General features: G+C 47.3%; 1 protein-coding gene across 3 annotated transcripts in view; it reads left to right on the top strand.

Annotated features, from left to right (window-relative positions):
- TSPAN32 (tetraspanin 32) overlaps positions 1-19,033 on the top strand; it is a 40,267-nt gene extending 21,234 nt beyond the window's left edge. For 2 of the 3 annotated variants that reach the window (XM_087745763.1, XM_087745762.1), the window contains 5 exons: positions 10,628-10,729; positions 12,216-12,308; positions 13,908-13,991; positions 14,240-14,370; positions 16,265-19,033. In XM_087745763.1, the coding sequence (XP_087601889.1) occupies positions 10,628-10,729; positions 12,216-12,308; positions 13,908-13,991; positions 14,240-14,370; positions 16,265-16,277 (423 nt within the window). In that variant the 3' untranslated portion in view covers positions 16,278-19,033. The remainder of the gene's footprint in view (positions 1-10,627; positions 10,730-12,215; positions 12,309-13,907; positions 13,992-14,239; positions 14,371-16,264) is intronic. The other variant, XM_087745764.1, reaches the window with a different exon arrangement.
- Positions 19,034-23,657: the final 4,624 nt, after the last annotated feature.

Here is a 23,657-nt window from a genome sequence, read left to right as displayed (position 1 = left end):
ACACAGTTTTGTCCTTCTGCAGAAGTTTATAATGAGAGATTGAAATAAAAGCTGTGTTAGTAAAGGAGAAATGGCACCAGAAGGTGTGTCTGGTTGGTCTTGTGAAATTGCATTATCCAAATAGACTATTTATTTATACTTTTTAATCCACAAACATGGAGTAGGGTGTAAAAAGGCTGCAAGAAAAAGTTGTATATCGGGTTAATACAGGGATGTGCCATTCTGAAAAGTATTTTGCTGAAAATATTTAAAGGAGAATTACTTTCTCTATGTATCTCTTAATCACTACATCTGTTTTTACTTCAAATTATTTTCCTGTTTTTTTGCTTTGAGTGCCCTGTCCATAAATGCACCCATGTGTTGTGGTTAGCTGTAGCAGTTGGTTGGGTTTCTTTAGGCAAAACAGTTTCCACTAAGCAAAACAAGTTTTTTTTGTAAAATGTTTACTTTCTGGGTAAAGAAAACCAGCAGTGTTTCTGACAACAGAAAAATTAAAATACCATTAGAGATCATCTTGGGTTTCTCTGGTTTCTAAAATGAATATAGAAACAGGGAATATAAATGAGGAAAGGTCCAATTGGGCGTGCTACTTACAAAACATATGGAAATTTGGTTTCACTTGAAAGGTAACCCATCTCACCAGTGAGAAAAATGCAGATGTGAGACAGAAATGCAGATATGACTGCCCCTCCAGGACAGAAAGACAAGTAGTGCAGTGGCACAGAAAACCAAATGGAACAGGGGGAAGACTCCTGAAGTCTCATTACAGAGCCGTTTGTTTGTCTGCCTTTCTCAATGTAAAGAGCAAAATTAAAGCAGGTGTCCTCCCCAGCCTACTGAGTGTCGGTACTGTCAGAAATAGTTGCGGTAATACGGGGGGAAAAATCAAACTCGGCCAAATTGATGAGTGTCTTGTAAGCCTGATGGGATGTACACCCAGCTACCAAGAAAGGAAGAGGATTTGGGGATGTAAAACTGAATATGGATGAATATGCCCATTACACGTGCCTGAATCAGTGCTTCTGAGAGCACCAAGGGGCTACTGGCCTCGCATTCATGGCTAAAACAAAAATTTGCATTTTTCCCATGCAAAATACGTTGACTTCCCAGTGAAAAGCCAGATAGAAAATCAGCCTGTTCTGTTTGGAAATGCCAGCTGGGAGCTGGCCTCGTTGGATCCCATCCTCTCCCTCCCCATAGGCAAGGTGCCGAACGCAGGCAGCGCTGAAAGTGGAGCCCTCCCCTCCCTCGGCAAGGCAGGAGATGGGAGGTCCCTCCTGCACCAAACCATGGCAGATGCTCTCAGGGGTTTACTCCTCTTGATCAAAAAAAAAAAAAAAAATCTATATTTCCTTCATAAAGCAGATCCTTCTTACAGAAAATCACCTAAACTGGAAAAGCCCAATTTCCAGTTGAAAAATTGTTTTGATGGTTATTTTCAAGAGGCGGTAGATAGAAATGTCGTTTGAACATGATGAAAGCAAGATGCCCTTTTTGCCTTTGTGACTCCTTTAGAGACCTGTTTACAGTACTTCTTACAGAGAAGCTACGCAGGACAGGAGAAGAAGAGGAGTTATTTGTAAATATTCATTATTCTCAGACCTGGGTACTGTAAACAAAATGTGAATCTTCTCATTTCCCATTCTTTTCTGCTTTTGTGACCTTCTGTAACTCCTGAATGAGTTCTTTCAGACAGATGCCATGTGTTTTAATTTCAAGTTACCTACATCCCCGATAGACTTGGTGTCACCTGTCTTTATTCTTAAAATAACCTATACCAGACATGCAAAAATCATGAATCTGAGGTTTATCATGCTTTACCCTACAAGGTTGATCCCTCTGTTCAGCATCATAATTATTCCTGCTCTCTTAATCCATCTATGTGGCCAATGAATGGGTTTTGTGAGGTCCAGGCCTCCTCCATATGGTCTTCTCAGGCTGCTTTGCATCCGTCTGCGTTAAAGTATTTTTAATAAGGAACTAATAAACTACTCATTCCCAAAGTACGTTTGCTTGATAGGTTCTGCAAAGAAAATGGTGAACAAAATGGGGAAGAAAAATAAATCAGAGTAACGTCCCAGATCCTCTCCCTGTCTTGCTGGCATGTATGATGCAGCCTTTCTGTTAGGGTCTACCCCCACTTAATAAAGAAACACTTTGCCTCTTAGCCAACGGTGCCAACAGAAAGGGTGCTGCTGTCACTTGCAGAGGTGTGAAAACTTCTCTGGGCAGGTCAGCTGCTTGGAGGAAAATCTGAAATGAAAATATTTGTAATCTGGAGGTTGTTGAAGGACCTTTTCTCCTGATAGCTGTAGTGCTGAGCCATTCATGTTTCAGTATTTTCTAGCTTTGCTTGTTCCTGAGCCCCATCCTCACCTGCTGTGCCCAACACTCTTCCTTCACCTCTGTCCCATCATGCTCTCAAGCCCACGGCTCCAGAAACAACCCAGCCCAGCCTCCAAGCCCCCGTGAAACTCTAGTGTGTATTTCTGCCTGGTCTGAATCACTTGAGAGCATTTGAATCACTTGAGAGCATTGATCCCTCTCCATGTCCAACCTAGTGCAGACAAGGGTCTCCACAAGGGTGAGGAGCATGTTTGGTTGCCCTCCTCCCTACAGGCCATCCAGCCAAAACACGGTTTTGGTAGGGAAGTGTCACAAACCTGTTTGAGGATCGACACTGGTGGTGCAATCAACGCGGATGAGAAAGCGACGTACAAGAGAGGGCAGGGAGGATGACCTCTACACGAGCACCTTTGATGCAACAGCAGTGGTAACCACAGAAATGATGAGGTTTTCGGCTGGTTTTCAGCCACCTTAGGAAGTCCTGATTCCTGAGGCCAAAGAGCTGAGGCTGAGTCTTGTTTTCCAAAGTTATTTTTATGGCAATTCCTTTACCACAAACCACTGCCTGTTTAGGTGAGGTCTTTTAGTCATTCCCAGCGCAGCCCAATGCAGCTGGGACCTGGGATGCGGAGAAGGATGTAGGAGAGACTTATGCCACATCTGGTACAGCTGGTGGGGAAGGCTGCTGCTTCCTCCTCCTCCTCTCCAGCTTTTCTTCTCTCCTCAGCCATTAACTGCTGCTTTAAAAACCTGCCTGCAGAGGCTGGAGGAAAGGGTAGCCTTGCAGCTGCAGTATAAAAGACTTTTGGTACCCTTGCTAGCCAACACAAAAATAGGTTTGGGGTTTTGTTCTGGGCTGCCACTGTGAAAGAGGCCAGAGGAGTTTCAATGTCACGTCATCTTCTGCTGTTCCCCTTCTCTGCAGCAGCTTAGAAGAACCTTCCAGCAGCTCTGCAACGCTGGCCCCGTAAGCCAGTCGGGATGGCAGGGTCAATCGGCAAAAATAAAATTGCTGCAACGTGAAAGGAATTTGGCAACAGACCGAGCTTTTTAATTACAGAGATTTGTTTGCAGGTAAACGTTAGCTTAAAACTGATTAAATTACGATTTCCCAACTCAGGGGAAAATTTGAAACTAAGCACTGGTGCAAATAGTTCCCCACACTTCTGGCATAAAGGCCCAATTTCCAACGTCCTTTGGATGAAGAGGTTGCTTGGATTTGCACTGGCTGCAATGATATGGCAATCTCTTAATTTTCAAATGGTGTCTCAAGTTCCTGGGTGATTTCTAAAGGAGGTTTCACCAATGGCTTTTGGCTCCACATGCATAGAAAGGCATTAGCCTCTTTGTGTTGCACTGCACGTACTCGGAGAATAAATGTGAGGATTTAGCTTTTTACGGGATGCAGAACACAAACCACCTGTGCACACTCTGGTTCTCCTGCAGTCTTGCTCTGTTTGAAACTTTCTTCAGAGGAACCTGTTTGCTCTTCCCCCCACATAGTGGGAAGGAGAAACAAGAGTCTTTTATGTTTTCTTAGTGAACAAGGTGGTTATCTTTTGAGGTGATGATTTTCTAACAGGGCCTAGGGTGCAAAGCTGGGATTAACAGTTGCAGCTGTTAAATAATGAGCATTGCTACACCTGGGGTCCATTCTTGAAAAGAGCAGCTTCCCTACTCCCTTCCTTGCATATGGGATCTGTGCTGATCTTCTCCTGCCTGCAGCTCTTCCTCCTAACCAGCACTTTTGCAGTCCCACACACAGCATTGCCTGAGTCCCCAGAAGGCGAATTCTGTCTTTGCATGCTCAAAGCCAGCACATGCATTGCTTGTTTCTGCAGGCATCCAAGGAGTGACCCAGAACTTCCCAGGTAATTTCTTAAGTGGGATTGTAGAGGTCCTTTCAGTAGCAAACCAAGTCTGTGGTTTTTCCAGGGTATGTTTGTTTCTGTCGCTCCTGCAAGCGGTGTGTGTTGGGGCAAACTCTTACAGGGTCCAGTCTGTCTCATCTGAAGGCAATGCTTAAAGGTAGGCTTAAGTCCTAGAGCTTTTAATGAGACTTAAACACAAGCTGAAGGTGTGTTCAGGTGCTGTCTGAAACCAGACCTGAAGCATACAGGTAGAATCCTTTTGTTTTCTGATTCAGTAGGGCTGGATCAGGATTGTAGCCACTCACAGGGGTCTTCCAAGAGCATTTTCAAAAAGCAGTGATTTGGCTGCCAAAACACTGTGAATAATCTGATGCTCCCCTTGCTCTTGCTGTTATTCTGCTGGGCACAATCAATTTAAAGTAAGCACTGAGCTTTTCCCAGTCTCTGAAGTCTATGGAAGAAATAAAAAGGGGGAAAACCCCTTCCACTTCCTTAGTGTTTTTAAATACTGTAACTCTTTCCTGGCGTTTATGTTCTCATCACACAGTAACAGCCTGCTCCCCGCAGTGAGACTCTGACGTGCCACACAGGCATTTGCACTCATAGGTTTTATAATTTATCGCTGCCCTGATGCTGAACCCGTGCAGCCCTGTTTCTGCTGCTTTCCATGGCAGAGTGCTAGCTGGAGCTCTCGTCTCCAGCAGCGACAGCTGTGGTACCCAAGGCCACTCGGATGGTTGCTGTCACCGTGGCACATCCAACCTTCCCGTGGCTGTAGGATGCTCGCTGCAGTGGGGCAGCCACCACCAGCTCGGAGGTGACGGTGCTGCCCTGCTCTATTGCTGATACAACTTTTTTTAAGCTAAAACTCTTTTCAATGTTTTTCAACGCTTCCTGTTAGGAAGCAGTCTTGCCTGGCAGTGGTTTCAAGTACTATGGGCAAGAGAGGGGGAGTGACTGACATAATTTGACCACAATGTTGGGAGGTTCATAAATTGCTGAGTCGTGTGTCTGAATGATGGGAGTACACCACGTGGTGGGAGTTGCTCTGCAACCTGGCTAAAGCACCCAGAGCAGTTTTCCCTCCTCTGTTTCACTGCAGTTGCATTGTTGCTTTATCCAAACCCAAGCAGTTGCATCTGCTCCCCATCCTTTCTGATATGCTGGGGAGGAAAGAGAAGACAGAGGTAGTGAAATGCAGAAGTGTTTTCCTTACTGGAGCAAGGAAGGATTTCAAGCGCGTCAACTTGCAGTTTATAGCTAAGCGAGGGAGTCTGGTAGACGCTGCTGAAGAGCTATTTCTGAGCGGTGCTAGTGAGTACATCCCTCTTGGCGACACTGAAAGAACGTGAAGTGCTGAGGTTGCTGTGTCTTCTGAGGCTGTGGTGTGTGTGCTCAGTTTGGTAGCTCAAAGGCACGAAAAGCCACGGGAGAGGAGGATCCTCCTTTTGCTTGCCATGCTTGCCTTCCTCCTCTGCCGTGTCAAGAGAGTTCCTGTTAAGCAGAAAGGAGAGAGGTGGGCTTGTCTTTGAGACAATCCTGACATCTCCTCTCGCTATGTTCTCCTTGAGCTCCAGCCTTTCAGAGAGATTTTTGGCCAACAACTGTTGGAAAGATGGCTCACTGAGTAGGTCACAGACTGTTCTTCTTGGTATGAGTCTATGTTAGTTTTCCAACATACATCGAAGCGACTAGCTCAGGTTGCCTAGGCACGCGTATTCACCAGCAGCGGGAGGGGGATTCATTGACACCTCTGGCTTGAAAGGGATCAGGAACTGAAGGCTGACCTCCTCGTCTGATCTTTCTGTTCCAAATCCAGTTACAGGTAAAAATTATCCTTGATAAATAACCCAAGTCAAAAATGTCAATTTTCCTCTTGAAGGAGGGAAGACTGAAATTTGCTTTAGTTTCTAATAGCCAAGGGCAAGAACATTAATGGCTTAGAGTGAATGCCTTCCTGCAGTCATAAATTCTGCTTCTTGGGGGATAAAGGATTTAGAGGATGATAAACAATCTCAAAATTCCCTCTTACTTTAAGTGAAAAATGCTACTCTATTGAGGCAAGAGTCAGCCACATCAATCTCAGTGGTGATTTTCCATTTGTTGTATCCAACAACCCATCGATATCATCCCTAAATTAACGTTTCATTAAGGAATGCAGACGGAAATGGGAGGCAGCAATTATTTGACTAATTTAGAGCTGGAACACTTCACCCAACATCTTCCAGGAAAAGAATGACTGTGAGGTGTGACCTCCATACCACTTAACCTGGAGATTTTTCTTAAGCCAAAGCCCAGCTGATACTTCATCTTCAGCTCTCAGTGTTTTTTACTGGCGAGGGGCAGTCTCCTTCCAAGGGAGAGCTTCATCCAGAAATACTCCTCCAGCAGTGTGTCACAGCATGTCACAAGGAACAGGAAAATCCACTTGACCATAATGATGCTAATGTGGGGGGGGAGTGTAAGACCTTTCAAAAAGAAGCCCAGACAAACTATCTTTTCTCTAGCTGTATTGGTCCATTACATGCTAACTACCATCTGAGTTAAGGGATGGGGCACAGCTGTGGTTTTCTTAAAAGCATGTTATTAACACTATTGGCATAACCACTCAAACTCAAAAGGCATCCTGTTGCTTAACTGTGAGAGAAAGCACCTGATTTCTAATTTTTTTTTTCTCCCACACCTGGTGTAAGGAATGGAAAAAGAAAATTATTTTGAGGCAATGAACTGAAAGTTGCCTGTCAGTGGAGTGGGCAATGGGAATCTGTTGAGGATGGCACAAAGCAGTGCTGCAGTGCCATCTCTTTGCTGTGTTACGTCCCAATCAATGAATATAGGAATGAACTTGCACCTGCTGGATAAAATAATGTTGCAAATAAAGATAGGTCATGAAACCACCTGGTTACTTTGTCTCATGTTTTCAGGTTTTATTTCTTACATCATTAGGCATGCGTGAGTTAGCATGCCGTTTCCGGCTGGATAGATACTGCCATGCGTGCTTCAGAGCTCAGCTGCAGCTCTGAGTATGAACATAACTCCATCCCAGGCAGAAAAGCTGCTAAGATGATGGTTCATTAGTGCAATCTTTTTTGCTCTTGTATGTCTCCTTGTTAAATCAGACCTCTCATATGCTCTGTGGCACAATCTCCTGCACAGAAGGAAACAGCCAGTGATAAATACTGAGATTTAGTACTTATACCTACCTCCGAAATATTTAAATGAGAAAGCTCTCTGCAGTAATCTTTGAAAACAGACTGCCATGTTGTATGAAGACAGCAATTTTCCCCTCCAAAATCAAATGATCCTAGAAAAAAATCAGAAAGATGATGTGGAGGAACTACAGTCAATTCAGTCTTTAAAAATGGTTTAGTAGTTTGATATTCCCTTACCAGGACCTGAATAGTGTATTCAGATAATAGCTGGATATAAATGCTAGATATAATTGCTAGATAGAAATGCTGAGAACAACTTAACAGCAAATTGTACTCTTAGGCTTGCCCAGGCACATATTCTAAAAGGAAATTATTGCTATAAAACATTTTACACTTAGTCCTTCGTGCTTTTGAGTTCTTGGAGGCTGCTTGACAAAACAAGAAAAATCAGTAAGTAACTGAGAATCCAGCCCACAAGCAAGCTCAGAAACAGAGTGCAGTTGAAGTCTTTAGTAGTCATTACATACCTGGAGATTACCCTCATCATCATCACCATCACTGTAGTCGAGCTGGCTGTGAAATGGTGACTGGTTGTGGTTTCTTCCCTTATTGTTTCCAATGGTTGGAATAATTTTCTGCCATAGCTTCTTGTTCCTTCAATTCTTTCCTAGCCACTCTCTTCCTTCAAAAGCCTTAGTCTCAATGTTTAATGTCATTGCATGGTACCTAAACTAATCAGGAAGGTGCAAATGTGCACCACTTCATCAGGCAGGACCTCTCCTGGTCAAATTGATCCTGTCATGTTTCATGCAGCCGGCAGGAGCTTGCCAGTCTCGCCACTGCTGCAGGCTATGGGTAGCGGCCAGCAGCTGCCAACATCTGGGCAGCTCACCTGCCCTCCTCCCAGGTTGCTTAGTGCAGCATGACCACCTGAGATGCTGCTGAGGAGGACATCAGCCTCAGTTGGGCCCTGAGGCTTATTATCAGGACAAAACACTAATGAGCATTGACTTCTCTGCATACCATGAATTGGTTCTGGTGATGTGGTCAGAGCCTGCCCTACTGCTGGGGAGCCTGTGATGATCTTTGCAGATGAAACATCACTGGACTAAGTCTCATCTTGCCTTGGTTTAAGTCGAATACAGTTGTAAAGTAAGCAGCCGGATCCGGCCCAAAACTCACTGCAGTCAAAGGAACATTTTTGCCAGTTTTTGTGAGGTTTTGGGGAATGTGCCCAGGCAAGGCAGAGGGCTTAAAGCTACCTGTCCCAGCATTTCCAGGCTCAGTGTTCAGTAGACCTTTAACGTTAAACTTCTGGATTGCTTTCAACACTTAAACCCCCCCCTTTTTTTAAAAAAAAAAAAAAAAATTGAAATTTAGGCCTTTTGGAGGGAAGCTCAGCATTCTGAGCCTAATGATAAATATGAAGAGGCAAAAATTGCACATGCAGCACCATTACCTTACTGAGATCCATATGTATGTTGTCACAACACAAAATAGTTTTTATTCCTGCATCTTAGACTGAGGTTGGGATATTCAAAAGGTAATAATTTCCTGGGTTAAGAAGCTGGCTGCTCTGTTCTTCCTTCCTTCCTCAGCAATATGAGGCCACAAGAGGAGGTCAAAAGATTATTCTTTTTTTCATTATTCTTAATCAAATTCTTCAGTGGAAATGGATGCTCTTCTTATTGAATCCATTTATTTAATTGCTGCTGCTGGAAAGCTATTTCATGGCCCACAAGATGTTAGAAAAGCTTGGATGTTTTCCTTTTTATTGGGGTTTAAGGTTTGCTCAGGGGAAGGATGGTGCACAAGTCTTCTAGAGATCTTGTCTTACTGCTGCGCCCATCCCGCTTGATGCACCCTGATACGCAGGGGTGATAAAATGAGCATCCTCCCTCCTCACCTGTGTGGGACAGCTCAGCGTCGTGCACCTTGATACGAAGGATTTTTTCTTTGGCTCAGAATATCTGTGCCCTGTCCATCATTGGACCTCTGTCATTAAAGCTGAGTTGCTCCTGCCTCACCTACTGATTGCTCCATGATGGGTGATGGAGCGTCCTGGGAGGACAGCAGCTTTGCTGCAGATAAATGCAGAGAAACCCCCAAGTCCCTCTACTTCTATGCCATGTTGATAGCTGTGGAAAATCTTCTGATGTGAGCCTTTAAACTCTATTCCTGGTGGCACAGAGCTGACTTGGATACAAGTAATCTTCTCAACCTCCCTCTGTCCCTTCCCTGGCTATCAGCCTCCATTAATTGCTTGCATTTTGGACGGCCAGGTGGGGTAGAGCAATATTGCAGTGATGGCTGTAATCGCCTTGAATGACCCTGGTTTCACCCCCAAGCACACGGTGTTGGAGGTTTTTTTCCTCTAGAGTAATTTCCAAGCATAAGCCCTGAAGACGGAGATTAAAAGCCTTGCTGAGAGATGGCTTTGCTCCCGGAGTGCCCATCCCTCCCCTCACGGCCATCCGCTCCGTCTCTCTCGCCAATTGATTTTCCCTCCTGAAAGCCAAGCGCTGCCTCCAGGCCCACTTGGATCGATGCTGGTGAGGAAGCAAGGGAAAACGAAAGGAAGAAATAAGGCTTTGACTCCAGGCCCTGAAGGCAATTGTCATATTTTTTTCCTTTGAAACCGGAGCGGGAGTTGGCTGGGATCTGTCAAGCTGTGAGTTCTCACACGTTCGGTAAATATTTAGGGTCTGATTCACCACTGAATCACTCTGTTATTTTTTTGGCTCTATTTGGAGGAACTCCTCCATCACTGAGAGAACACCAGGCATCTGAGGTCCTCTCACCTTTTTATTTTAGCATCTCACGGTCATGTGTGCCTGTCCTCACAGTCACCCATCAGGACAGGGAGATGGTGTCATCCCTGCCTGGCAGAGGGACTTGGAGGCACACTGGTCACACGCACCAGAATTCTTCTCTGACCCTAAATCCCAAACTGGCCAAAAGCTCCAGCCATCAGCTGGTGAGACCCTGGCGTGATACCAAAGGGTCAATGTGTAGCAGAAGGTGGTACGCGTGCAGCATCACAGCCTCTCTTATGGGATTTGCAATGCTGTAGGCGCCCCTTGGCCTGTGGTGGGTTGTACACCAGCTCCTGCTGCTGCATGGTGGTCATTTAATAGCTGCACCACTTGTCTCGCTATACCTGGGCAACCTTCTGGGGGGATGCGAGAGGAGCATATTTCCCTCCAGAGACAACCACAGTCAACGTTTTCCATGTACAGATCTCTGCTTTCATTGCAGGTGGAAGACAGCATGATGGATGTGTACGACCTTGTGTATGAGGAGGTGAGGAGGAATGCCTCCAGCTTCAGGAGACACGAGCTGGCTGCCATCCATGACGCAGTAAGTTGTCTTTCAGCCTTAGCAGAAAACCTTGCCCTGCGGTATCTTCCCGATAGTTTCAGCAGGCTGGGGCTGACACCTGTACTCTGCCTCATGGATGCTGCAGTGCTGTTTTCCCTCAGGAACAGAGTCCTCCAGCCTGCTGTGAAGTCTGCTCCTCCCTTCCTACTCTTCCTTTCCCAGGTTTGACCAACAGATTATCAACAGGAGGACAGGGCTGCCTACCTGAGCATCGCTCTGGTGCGAGATGTTCAAAGCTGCCACGCTGTAGCTGATACATGTATTGTCTGTCTCAGCAGGCCCTCTGCCATGCTCCCTATTTGTGGTATGAGAAAGGGGATATACACCTCTCTGGTATCCCCAGTCAGGTAGAGAGAAGGGGGGGAATTCCACGTGGTCCAGCAGAAGTATTTGGACTTGGTTATTTCTGTTTACCCTTGAGCCTATGGCTGAGGAGTACTGGAGGCTACGTGGCCTCTTGCCATGTTGGAGGCTGCTAGCAAGCTCCCCAAAACCACCACCCAGGATGCTGGTGGCACAGGGGACTTCTCTGTAGCTCAGTAGGTGGGCAAGGGGGGTTGCCCAGAGCACAGGGCACCTCAAGGCCACAGGAGATGAGTGTGGTGAGAAACTCTTGAGTCCCCACTGAGTAAAGGAGATGCCATCTCCTTGCGCAGCAAGGCCTGTTTGGGTAGTGAGTTCATGGCACACAGCAGGGCTGGACGGGAAGGTCAGCTCCGCTCGCCTGTTTCCAGACACCTCCCATGCAACTCGCTTTATCCTTCTGTGTTTTCTTAAATCATTGTAACAAGTACTTCCTGAAGCTGCATTCATCTGTGCTTCTTACAAACGCAGAAAAGGGCAAATGTTTCTCATTGCAACAATGGTGGTGGCCCTCAAAGCCATGACCAGGCATGGTGGTTTGTGCTCTGCAGGGTTGTGGAGCAGTGCACCCAGAGTCCCCCCTGGCAAGGAGAACCAGGCACAATACCCAGCTTCATCAGTTGCTTATTTTAGACACTTTAATTGATGGAGAAACAGTCCTTCTACTCCCTTTTTTTTTTTTTTTTTCTTCCTTCTGCTAGAGCTCCAAGCTGGCCAGTTCCCCCTGGCTATAGGAAACCAGCTCCACAGTGGGTGTTGCTGGGGTCTCCCGCAGCCCATAACAAGCACTGGAAACATGACTCAGTGCATCCCTGGGTTTCCCAGAGCAGCCACTGTGAGAGCTGGTGTGACCATGGAGGGAGGGCTTGGCCCCAGCCCCAGGCAGCAGTCCTGGAGGAGCGTGGGCGAGTTTGGGGCCAGATCCATCCACCTCCTCTGAATTTAACCTCTGTTGCCGCAGTTGTCGATTGCATACCTATGTGCTCTGCTCCTTGCAGCCCTGGTTGTATAGCCCTGCCTGGGGCAGTAGGGAAGAGGGGTTGCCCATCGCCGACACCTCCTGCCCTGGCGGGCAGCTGGCAGACCTCTCCCTCTCTTCCAGTTCCTGTGCTGCGGGAAGCACTCTCCATTTGGGGACATGGCCAATGTCGAGAGCAAGACGTGCCCATTCGGCCAGGTGCGCGATGCAGGACAGGTAAGGGAAAGGTTTCGTCCACCCCCCAGTGGGGTTGTGCCGCTACTCACTAACTGCTAAAACCTCACTGGTGTTTAAGTGTTGGTGAGAATTGTGGTTTTTCATGGGTTGGGGTTTATTTCGTTGGGGTTTTGTTGTTTCAATAAGGAGGCGTCTCACCCGCTGAAGGAGTGCCAGTGGATCAGCAGGCCTCAGACCTGCAGATGTGGTTTCTTTTGCAGCTCTAGAAAGTCTTCAAAATGCTTGTGTTTGCAGCCTGTCACTTCCCTCCAGCTTCTTCCTCATCTTCTGCCTCTGCGGAGAGTGTGAGATATCACGGGCATGTGTCTGAGCTGAGAAAAACCTGTTGGACTTTTCCACGTGACACTAGTTTGTGAGGCTTAAAAAGTGTCCTGCTAACAGCAAATGTGGAATTTCCTGCAATTCCTTTTTTCCAGGGCATTAAACAGGTATTAAAATGAAGCAGGATGATGATGCCCAGCAGTAGCTTCATCAAGTACACTTCATTCCTCCTCTTTGTAGTATCTCAGCAAGGCTGATGGAGACGCTACCAGTATTAGACTGCCTCTGTGCTGAAGCCACAATATAGACGTCCCTCTCTGAGCAAATCTATTGTATGATTATTTTTCTTCCACTGAAGTAGCCAAATCAGCTGAAGTAGCTAAAGCTGCCAGCATCAATATGTATGTTGTCCCTAGGAAAAACAAAACCATGTTGCTACAGCTATACAAAAACATTGTTGTTAGGTGAAGATGTCAAGCGCTAACAGGACGCCATGATGCACAGGCACGTGTAAGCCCGTAGGGCAGCGTTTCAAAGCGCTGCCTCCAGGAACATCACATCTCAAAGCAGGGTTGAACTTGGCTCAAAGAGCAGGAAGGGAGAGCAGAGCAAACCCGGGCACCGTAGGGGTGACTCTGCTCCCCCGCCGCTGACGGCTTGTGTTTCCTCTGGTGGTGAGCCGGGGGAGGTGGGTGGGAGGATGCATTTTGCAAGTCGGGGAATCATAGTCTGGTAGCTGCAGTACATTCACTTTCTGGCTTTGAGCACTCTTACCTCGCTCTGCAAACCACTTCATCAAGAGCATGCTTTTGCGTTTTTGAAATGGCTCTCTTGGCTAACACCTCCTGGATTTCCATGGGGCCGCTGGCATGCTTAAGCCTAATGTATATTAATGCTTGCAACACTTTGCAAAATTGAGCTGTTCATTAGTATCTTTGGGGAACATATTCAGTGTTATGGTGTGCTCTGCTTTTCCATCTTTTCATTTCCCTCTTCATTTTCCAGTGGGTGGAAAGAAAAAAGCTTGTGCATGACCACACTTACCTGTCCGCACACACATCCCCCACAGTCCAAAATGCATCATACCAAGAAAATCATAGGTGTATTTAGTAATAGAAAATATATCGCAGCTGTTTGTCTTCCCAAGTTGCAGCAAGCAACAGAAAAAGGAGAGCTGCCCACGGAGCAGCCCAGCTGTGCACTGCTGCATCCCCCTCTTGCCTCCCTTTCTATTTAGGCTTGTGGCAAGTGCTGTTGGGGGGACGAAGCCCCCCACTGAGCTATGCTGTGCTGCAAGGGGTGTCTTTCTTCTCCCAGGACTGCCTGCAACAGATCCAGGACTTTCTGAAAAAGCACATGGACTTTGTCTTCACGCTCCTGGGTATCACCATCGGCTTCACGGTAGCTATGTCTGTTCCTTTGCATTTTCGCCCCAAGAGGCAAGCTCCAGCAGGGAAAGTGTATCCTAAATTAGCCCCTAGAAGCTAGGATTTTGGGTGATTTTTGGAGACCAGCAGCAGAGAAACAAGCAGTGGTGGACTCCATGGTAAAAATTAGGAAAGGGCCAGGACCTGTCTTGGCTAGGGTGATGGATGGAGGGGTTTTCCTACAGGAATAGGCTCGCTGCATGGTTTTTCTGCCCAAACTAGGCACAGCAGCTGGGAGTGGGGAGCAGCGGAGCAGACGCAGCAGCCTTTGCACTTCACCCACCCAGGCTTGCCTGCACGTCTTCTCCTGCAAGCGAGAGGCCGTGTCACCTGGTGCAGGGCTTGTGGATCAGGTAGGAAGCCAGCAGCAATCGTGGAAGAAGAGATGCAGTAAAAGCTCCATATTTTAGGGAACTTGCTGCCTCTCCTTGCCTAGCACTCACTGGCTGCCTCCCAGCTCAGCCTGGGAAGCTGCTTTGTGTGGCCGGAGTGGGAAGGTCTTGAAAGCTACTGAGCACCAGCAGTGGAGCTGGAGAGCTGTGCACAAAGGGAAGGTCTCATCCTATGGATGACCACTAACGAAGCCAGTAAGGTGCATCTCGGGCAGTGGGTGGGTGAAGCACGGGCTTGTAAGGAGCGGGCTGCAAAGGAGAGGAGCAGAGTGTGTTGCTTGGGCTCCCAGGCACCATCTTTGAAGGAGGATCTTGCAGAGGGAGGGGTAGGATCATCTTTGGAGTATGGCTTGGGTAGAAAGGATCTGTACTGAATTTATGAGTCTTATTTGGGGGAGGACAAAAAAAAATAAAATGCTGCGAGAGGAGTGTGTCCTTCAGCAGTGAGGGGGTTTGGTGGCTGCATGGGGATGGTCCCTTCAGAGCTGGAGAGAGCCACTAATTAAAACAAGCCTGCTCATATGCCCACCCACTGCTTGGCAGAGGTGTGTCACTGTAACTACCTCTACATGAGGGCCCTGCATGTGTGGTGAAGCACACCAGAAAAGAGTACACACCAGGAGACTCATTTCTTCACCGTGAAGGGAGGTTTGATCTGCTGTGATATCTCCATGCTGCTCCCCAGCTAGAGTGACCTTTCCCAACTGAATGTGTATATGAAGGTTGTTTTACTACCTGTGCCTGCCTTGGCACAATTATGGATTGGAAGACTCTTCTTCATCTAAATAAAACCCAGAGAAACAACCACTTTTGTATTTTATACTGCTAGTAGTAAATTAAGAAAACCATCAGGCATAGCTATGAAGCTATAAATGTAAAGTCATGTGTGAATATTTAGTGTCGCTTTCTAATTTTTCTCAGGTATAGGAGGAAATTCACTGCGGCTATATTCAGCCAAAAGCGGGAGCATTTTTATTATATATATGTTTTTTTCACAGCTTGATGCTATAGCCAGATAAGGTGGATGTCTTTGAAGTGTGTGCCGGAGGAAATCTCGCTGCATGGTTGACTATTGTGATGGCAGGATGCAAAGGAAGCGTGCGACGAGGGCTATAGCTGCTCTGATGTCACTGTCCCTCAGCCAACAATGCACACATGTCCCCAGACCAAGCCGCGAGCAAAGGCGCTTGCATGTTAAGGCAGAATTTTAGGAAAGAGCATGTTGTTACAGCCCTTGTTATCCTTCCCACAGCAGCCTTGCCTTTGATACATTGCCTATGTAAATTCTGATGTGTGATATACCAGGCAGAATGTCGAATGTCACAATGCAGAGGAACTATACTGTCCTCTACATTCACAACCATGTACATGCATGGAGTGGGCTTTGGGTTTTGTTAGGGTTTTTTAGTTTGTTTTGTTGGGTTTTTTACTCCAAACAATACATGAGGTTTGAGGGTTTTTTCTCCCTATGCTATCTTTACAAAAGGTTATTTTTATGAGAGAGAGATGCTTGTTTGCGTAGAGGAATGTTTTGCGGCAGGAATTTGAAATCTGAATTTCCTGGGTTCATCTCATTTCTTGGTATTTGTAGAACTAGGTTTGAGCCATACTGTGCTAATTCCAATCAAATGCTTTAACCACATGTTGGTGGGGTTTTTTTTCTCCCATGTTGAAATTGGTGTTCATCATTTTACTGGAAAATGGCTCTCTTAAGAAAAATGTGACATCCCGATATATAAATTCAGAAGTGCCAAGTGGACTAGCAGGCAACATTATGATCGCTTATTTGCACAGAGGGAGCATAATAATCAGTTCAGCATTTAATTGTGTTCCTGTCTCATTTATTTCCTTTTAGATTTATGGGATGATCCTGACTTCATTCCTCTGGTTCTCCATCCACTTCAGCAGCAACCTGGACCGGAAAGGCAAATACATCCTGCGAGAGAGGTAGAAACCTGCCGCCCGGGCATCCCTACCAGGTAGAGCCAGCTCTTGGCGCAGGAAGATGTCTGAAGTAACCCACAAAATCCCCCGGGAAGGCGTTGTGGGGTCAGGCGGTGGGATGCATGTCACGTGTTTCCCTTCCCTGCACTACTAGCTGTCGTGCATTTCCGAGCTGGTCAGAGCGGATGATGCTCTGAGGAGGAGCAGTCCCACACCTTTGACAAAAACGGACAAGGACTGAGACACGCACCTGGGCTCAGAGATGCAGATCGCCTCACCAGGGGACGTATGGGCTGTAGCTCCCCCAGCAGGACACAAAGAGCCTCCTTAGGACAAAAATGGAGAGAAAAGCCCAACAAAAATCACAGCATTACATCAAACTTCTCTTGCGCTGTCATCTGAGCAGTTCCCTGTCACCCCCAAAGATGCAGTGTTTCTAGGAAGATGGCTTTGGATCACAGCCCAGGACCGATCTTGTGCTGTTGGCAAATACGTGGACACAAAGTGTGTCCTTGCTGATGGGAAATGTGCTCTCCTAGCCTGGACACTCGTAATGATTGACTTTGGGCGTGTTTCTGATCATGCTCGAGTATGTAGGCATCCAACGACCATTGACTGTTTTTTCCCCTGTTTTTAAATATTGCCAGATTTACAGAGCTGTTGGTAGAGATCAGGGAAAAAAAACAGAAAGCAGTGCATGAGCTTTGAAACCAATGACAAGCGTTAAGGACACATCTCTCTGTTATTCCTCCTTGCTAATGCAATACACCATTATTTTTTCTTAGGATTTAGTCAACCTCCTGGAGCTTGATGCCACACTGATTTCACAGGGGCTTGTGCAACTTCCAGCCTTAGCTCTGTGTTTATCTAGCTTCTCTAACCCACCACGCTGCTGTGCAATACAAAAGGACTAATATTACACATACACGCAGGACTGAAGTTTAAATCTATAAGAGAACAGGACTGATCTCCAGCCAGATCAAACAATACCATGTCCAACTCTACATCTTGTTTACATCACCTTATCAATAATAAACAGAAATTTAAAAAGACTCAATCAACTGAAGAACTTGGCTCTCAGTCTAGCTCAAATGACAGCTCCTGGGTGTGCTTTGTCCTCATTGCAAGGAGGCAGAGCTGCTTCTGAGCTGAAACCCATCACTGCAATAGTTTTAGCACCTGCTGGAAAACCTGCTGTAAACTACATGGCTGTGTGAAATGTCTGTTGAACCAACAACAGCTTTCATCCCTTTGTTGTGGCTTTTAGCCATGAAAAACAGTACGTAGTAATTGTTTATTGAGATAAATGTGAAAACCCCCATGCTAATGTTGAGGTGTTCAGGACCGGTCCTGGCCCTCAGGCAGGGGCTGCTACATGTACAAGAAGAGCAGTACGGCCTACGGCACCTGGTTAGCATTCTAACATGCCTGCAAATATCTTGCATTGGAAAGAATTGTGTTGGGGGTGGGGGAAAGGGCTATCGCTCCTCCTCCCACTCCCTTGGAACCAGTGGAGCTTCACCATTGACTTCACTGGAAGCTGGATTAAGTTCAAACTGCTCCAGAGTATTACTCAGGCTACCTCCTGGCAGTTACCAACACATCTCGGTCTAGCAGGGATTTAGTGGTGATATGCGTTTGCCAATATACCCACTTTCTAGCAGTGGGGAAAGATTTACTTATATGTATATATGCACTATTAAGGATATCGTTCTCTGGAGAGAGACAATCTCCCTTGTGAGCTCCAGCTGCTATTGTCCAGGCCACTGCTATTGTTATTCCTCAGGCCAGCTGGCAGCTCATGTGACTCATAGTTGCTTCAATAAAGATGAATTTCTTGCAAAAGGCTGTCATTCCTTCTCTTTTTCTGCCGTGCACGAGGCTGCCTGCATTGCTCGGGGGTTTGCGTCATGGAGAGCCCTCAGTAATTCTTTCAGTGCTGGGAAGAGACATTCCCCAGTCAGCTGGTGCTTGCCCGTCCCCACAGTGTGCTTTAGCACCCAAGAGGGAGAGGATGGTGTTGGTCCTTTGGAAGAAAAGGAGCTGCTCCTCAGCCTCATCCTACCCTTGGCCAGCTGCTGGGGCAGCAGGCAGCTACCTCACGAGGAGTAATGCAAGCAGGGGCAGGAAAAAAGTTTAAGGACATGTTTAAGCAATGAAGACTGGAGTATTTATATGAAAGAAATCTCTGCAGTTTCACTTCTTTTAAACACGAGGTGGTCAGGTCTTGCCTACTGCTCGGTGTTGGCTGGACAATTGATGAAGTTTTGCCATATCAAAAAAAAACACTGGAGATGGAGGAAATCAGTGGAGTCTATGTTATGGGTGCGGGTTACCTGCTTAAGCCTCATCAACTAGCAGAAAAGATCTGTTAAAGCTTCACCACCAGGACTGCTAAAGCTGTAGGTGCTCCTCCTTCCTGGGTCAATTTTTAATGTAAAGGGATGATTACAGCCAGGAGTAGCATATATACGATAAAGAAACCTGAAGGGCTATGGTATTCCTCTCCCCTAGCTCTCGTTTCCCTTGAATCACTTGTGATCACCGAAACTTCATCGGCGGAAGCAGACACCTTTCCAGCACTGGCCATATAGGTGTGCGTGCACGTAGCTGCTGTTTTCACACCTCTGTAATGATTTCTGTTGCTTGCGGCAGGGATGAGAACGTGACCTGCAGCAAACCATCTCACAAGGGGATAATGCGCCTGGAGAGTCATCCTTTCTTCCTCCCAATAAGCAGCAAACTGGAAGCGTGCACTTTCTTGTTCCTGTTCTTCCTCTGATAGCCAACCATGGGGTTTAGGTAATTTTTTTGGTACAAAATACTCCAACAAACAATAATTAAAAAAAAAGCAAACCTTGTTCTGTATGTACGCGCTGGCCATCTCATATTCTTTATTCCCATTTGCACCTTTAATGAGCAGGTGGCAAAGCAGTGCCCAGCCAGACACCCTCTTCTACCAGAGCTCGTGCTCCTGCCACCCTGCGATGGCATCCCGTTGTCATTTTCAGGAGCAGGAAAGTGGATACCTTCGGCTCCTTGGTTTTTAGAAACCTGTTGCGGAAAAGTGCAGCGTTACCATTTGGGTTGTAGTCATAGAAATGGCAGCACCCAGGGGTGGCTGGATGGAAGCTGCGAGGCAGGCAGGTGTCAAGCGGGTTTTCTTACACCTGTGCCAACAAAAAATCCCTGTCCTACAGTCAGTGTTGCACTTACCTTGCACTTACCAGTCCCTAATTTGCTGCTCACTATGGGAAATTACAGCTCTTGTGCAACCAGAGCGAAACCCCAGGAACCTATTTGTAAGCGCTGCCATGATTTACCCAGTGTTGAGAAGAGCAAGAGAGAGATTTTGTCGGGATAAGAGCATGGAGTTGAGCAGCGGGCATGCAAAGCCAGCAGCCAGGCTAGGAAACACCTGCAGACGCGCTGAGCCTTCCTGGGGCTTGCACAAGCAGAAGCTGGCTGTTAAAAGCATGTCAACACTCAGACTCCAGTAGGAAAGAAATCCCTATTCATGTAGGCATAGACAAGAGCCACAAAAAAAAAAAAAAAAAAAAATTAAAGAGACACCACAGGTGAAAAGTTACATATTTAATTGTGAATTGGCTCCGATTAATTGTCAATTACCTCTGGCAATTATCAATTAGTTCTTCTAAGGTCACCTGGGCAATTGCAGTTTGGCCTCTCTGTGGCTATGAGTTAGCTTGTGCTCATGTGTTACCCTTTTCCTTTTATTTTAGACGAACACCCAGCTCTATCAGAGGACGTGGGAAGAGGGAGCAGCCTAAGGCCAGGTGATTGCCTGCGGGGCTGGGGAGCATCAGCCCATGGCAGTGGCAAGAAGCCTTTTGTGCTGCCCTCCATCCTTCATTGCCCATGCACTGCTCAGGTCCTGCTCTGCCACCGTGAGCATTAATTTCCCCTGAGGCCTTACATGGGGCTTACCACGTGCCCGTGGGTGGCCTGACCACAGCTTGCTGACAAGCCAGGGGAGCTTTCCCAGCGCCTGCTCCGAGCGCAGCAGAAGCCGCTTTTTCAATGTACTTCTCATGCAGAACTGCAGGTGAGCAGGGTGCAGCTTTGCACATCAGCCAAAGATGCTCAGGGCTTCTGCAAATTGGGTTTTTCAGCACACGGAAAAAAACTGAGGAGCTCAGAGCCCTTGTGAAAAGCACAGGTTAAGCAATTTACTGACTCTCTAGGGGGCTTTGGTGGTGAGGAGAGTGGGAATCTTTCAGCCTCGTGGTGTCCTGGCTTGGCTCCAAAATGTTTTGCTATTTCCTGCCCTGCTGACGCTGTGCCTGCCAGTTCACCGCCGTCAAAATACAGCTTCCTCATGCAACAGCCCCTTTGCTGGGCAACTCTGGTTCCTGCCTGCAGCAAGCTCCTCCTGAAGGACATACTGCTGAGCAAGTCCTTTCGAAGCCTTGTAAGTTGGCAAATTTGAGTGGACCTTCGCAGCGCTGGGGTTGTAAGGAAGCCATCTCCTGCCAAGGTAAAGCTGCATTTCCGAGCTGCAGACATAGGAAATATTTTTTTAAGCAATAGTTGATAGACATGGTTTTTCTAACCAGGTGCAGAAGCAATGCATTTGCAAAAGCAGCTGGCTATAATTCTCCTCTAGAAATGCAGCCAGGGGTGGTAGATGCTCCACGCAGGAGATCTCTGCCAGCACAGCTGGAGGCGGGTAATGTCAGAAGCTGCTTTGAATACACGGTTCGATCACACACACCCCGCAACTTTCACATGAAGGGTCGTTGCAGTTCTCTCTCATAAAATGCTATATCGGGGTGAAAAGGGTTTTTTTTCTTAACTGTGTAGTTCCTCTTCTGGGAGGCTGAGCAACCGGCAGCGAGCATCAACCCTGTCCACTGGGAGAAGTAGCAGCGGGTGGGACGGTGGGGGAGAGTGCGGGAGCAGGGAGGAGGAGCCCTGCAGCAGCCTCGGAGGCTGTTTTGGAAAAAAAACCAAACACGTGGTGCATGTTTTGCAGCTTTCAGCCCTAGCTGCCAAACCCATGACCAGTTGCAGGCCTGCTGGTGAGGCTGCTCCACGCCCGCCTCTCACCCCAGCACAAGTCCAGTGCTATCTTTAGTCACCCGGCGTTTTGGGGGTCCACCAAACAAATTAATGCCTGGAGGCAATCTGCATATCCACCCCTGCCAGGAGGGTCATGAACAAAAAAAACCCCATCTCTCTACCTGGAGGAGATACAGGGTGGTCACTCAGCGTGCGAGGAATCAGCACATCTTGAGAGAAATACTTTCAGCCGAGCCCGGAGGTGCCCAGCCACAGCTAATGCCCTCCCATCTACCAGATGCCGTTCCCTTAGACTCCAGCAAGCGCAAAGGAAAGGTCCTGCCCAGCATTTTTGCCAGAAGATGCATATCCCTGCATCACTCTCCCTGGAGTCGCTGGCAGCTGGCTAGCTGGCTTGTTTATGTTATCCCAAGGCAAAATCCCCCCTCTCTCCCCTCAGCATCACTAAATGCTATTGTTCAGCCCCCATGTGCACCAGCTTGCTCATGGACGTGCTCGCTTTCTTTTTAGCCCCGTTACATCAGCAATAAGCTATTCCAGTCTTTATTCACCTACTAATGAATTATACATTGATTATACAATAGAAGCTCTCTGCACCGATGGGCTGGGCTCTTGCTCTCCCACATGGCATCTCGCAAAGTGCAGCTAAGCCCAGCTGCGGCTTGGTCCTCTCTGATGCCCTGAGAAAAATGAACGTTCACTTTCTAGGCTCTCAAGCAGCAGAGCCTGAGCTGAGAAGAGGGAGCGTCTGGGCTGGATGGGGAAACTCGCTCAGGTTTGCTCTCCCTCTGCCATAGCTCCGGCGGGAGCCGATGCTGTCCTTCCCCACCCCACCCCCCCTTCCTCCTCCTTATATAACCTGACCCATCACCATAGATACATTGACATAAATATTTAAAGATGGCAGAGAGACAGACCACACAGACGGGAACCATTTGTTGAGTTTATTAGAAACAGAAACTTCAGGCACAGCTACAGGTCTCTGCTTGCCTCATCCCTGCCCAAAAGATGCGAGGCAAATGTGACCCCCTGGGCTATCACAGTGCTTCAGCTGAATTTGCAGAGCTGGGCACAGGGATTTTTGGATGAACAGCACCCACAGAAAATATATTCTGGAGATGTCCCCTTAGATACGTGGATGATCTTCTTAATGTTATTTTTTCTACTCAAAATGAAGGCGTTAGCTGGCTCCCCAGGGGTGCAGGCAGGTCTCTCCTGAGGCGATGGAGCTCCACCTTCCCATTGCCACAGGCCAGTCCATGCCTTGCAGCTTGCCCTCGCTCAGTCCCTGCCTTGAAAAGCAGTATTGCGGGGTGTTGGCTGCCTATGAAGTTATTCTTATGTGCTCTGGGACTATTAGCCTCCCTGCAGGATAAATTTCTGAGCTTCTTTTCATGCATCTCCAAAATGTACTTAAAGCTTTTTGGTGATGCTGTTGTTGGTGTTGGTTTTTTCTTTTACCATCGCAGGTAAATTGGAAATCCAGGCTATTTCTGTCATATTTTCCACAGAAAATAAGATGAGGTGGTTAAAAGCTAACTAGGCCCTCAACCGCAAAATTACGTGCATTTTATTCCCATGGTTTGCCCATCATTTTTGCTCCGGCTGTGAGGAGGGCAGGGGGATTGCCATGCAAACCGAAGCCGTGCAGCCAGAGTACCACATCAGCAGCCATCCCACAGTTCTCGGCAGAGGAGGGACTCCCATATGCTCTCCTACATCTCCTGGAGACCCTGGGTGTTACGTGTTTAGAGCCTGCCTTGATGCTCATCGGTTCACGCCCTGGTTGCCAGCTCTCCAGGCATGCATACGAGGTGAGGAGACACTGGTCTGTCCTCTCCCCTCATCCCTCTCCATTGCTTTTTATAAAACACAAGGGTTTTTTAAGGTGGAGGTGCTGGAAGGCTGGCAGGCATCTCCCTGGGAGAAGCAGGCTCAAAATCCGGGGGCCTGGGCTCACTGAGCCCTGCTGGTAGGGGACTGCTGGCTGAACCCTGGGGCTGGGAGGCAGCTCAAACCCCATCTGCTCTAACGGACTGGTGAGTCATATCCATAGATGTCAGCTACGCCAAAACCCACAAGCATGACACTGACTTTTAGAAACAGGTTCACAAAAAAAAAAAACAAACCAACCCAGACAAGCAGACAGAGGAAAAACACTGCAAGTGCCTCCGCTCTCTGCTGCTTTGCTCTGCCTGTAAACCCAATTGTGAAAACAAATTGAAATGGCAGCTCGGGGGCAGGGGGATTTTTTTATTTGG

This window comes from Nipponia nippon, unplaced genomic scaffold (assembly GCF_047370975.1).
Source record: "Nipponia nippon isolate SJK-2023a ecotype South Korea unplaced genomic scaffold, ASM4737097v1 scaffold_10, whole genome shotgun sequence".
Taxonomy (NCBI): Eukaryota; Metazoa; Chordata; class Aves; order Pelecaniformes; family Threskiornithidae; genus Nipponia; species Nipponia nippon.
This window is presented reverse-complemented; position numbering and strand designations above follow the sequence as displayed.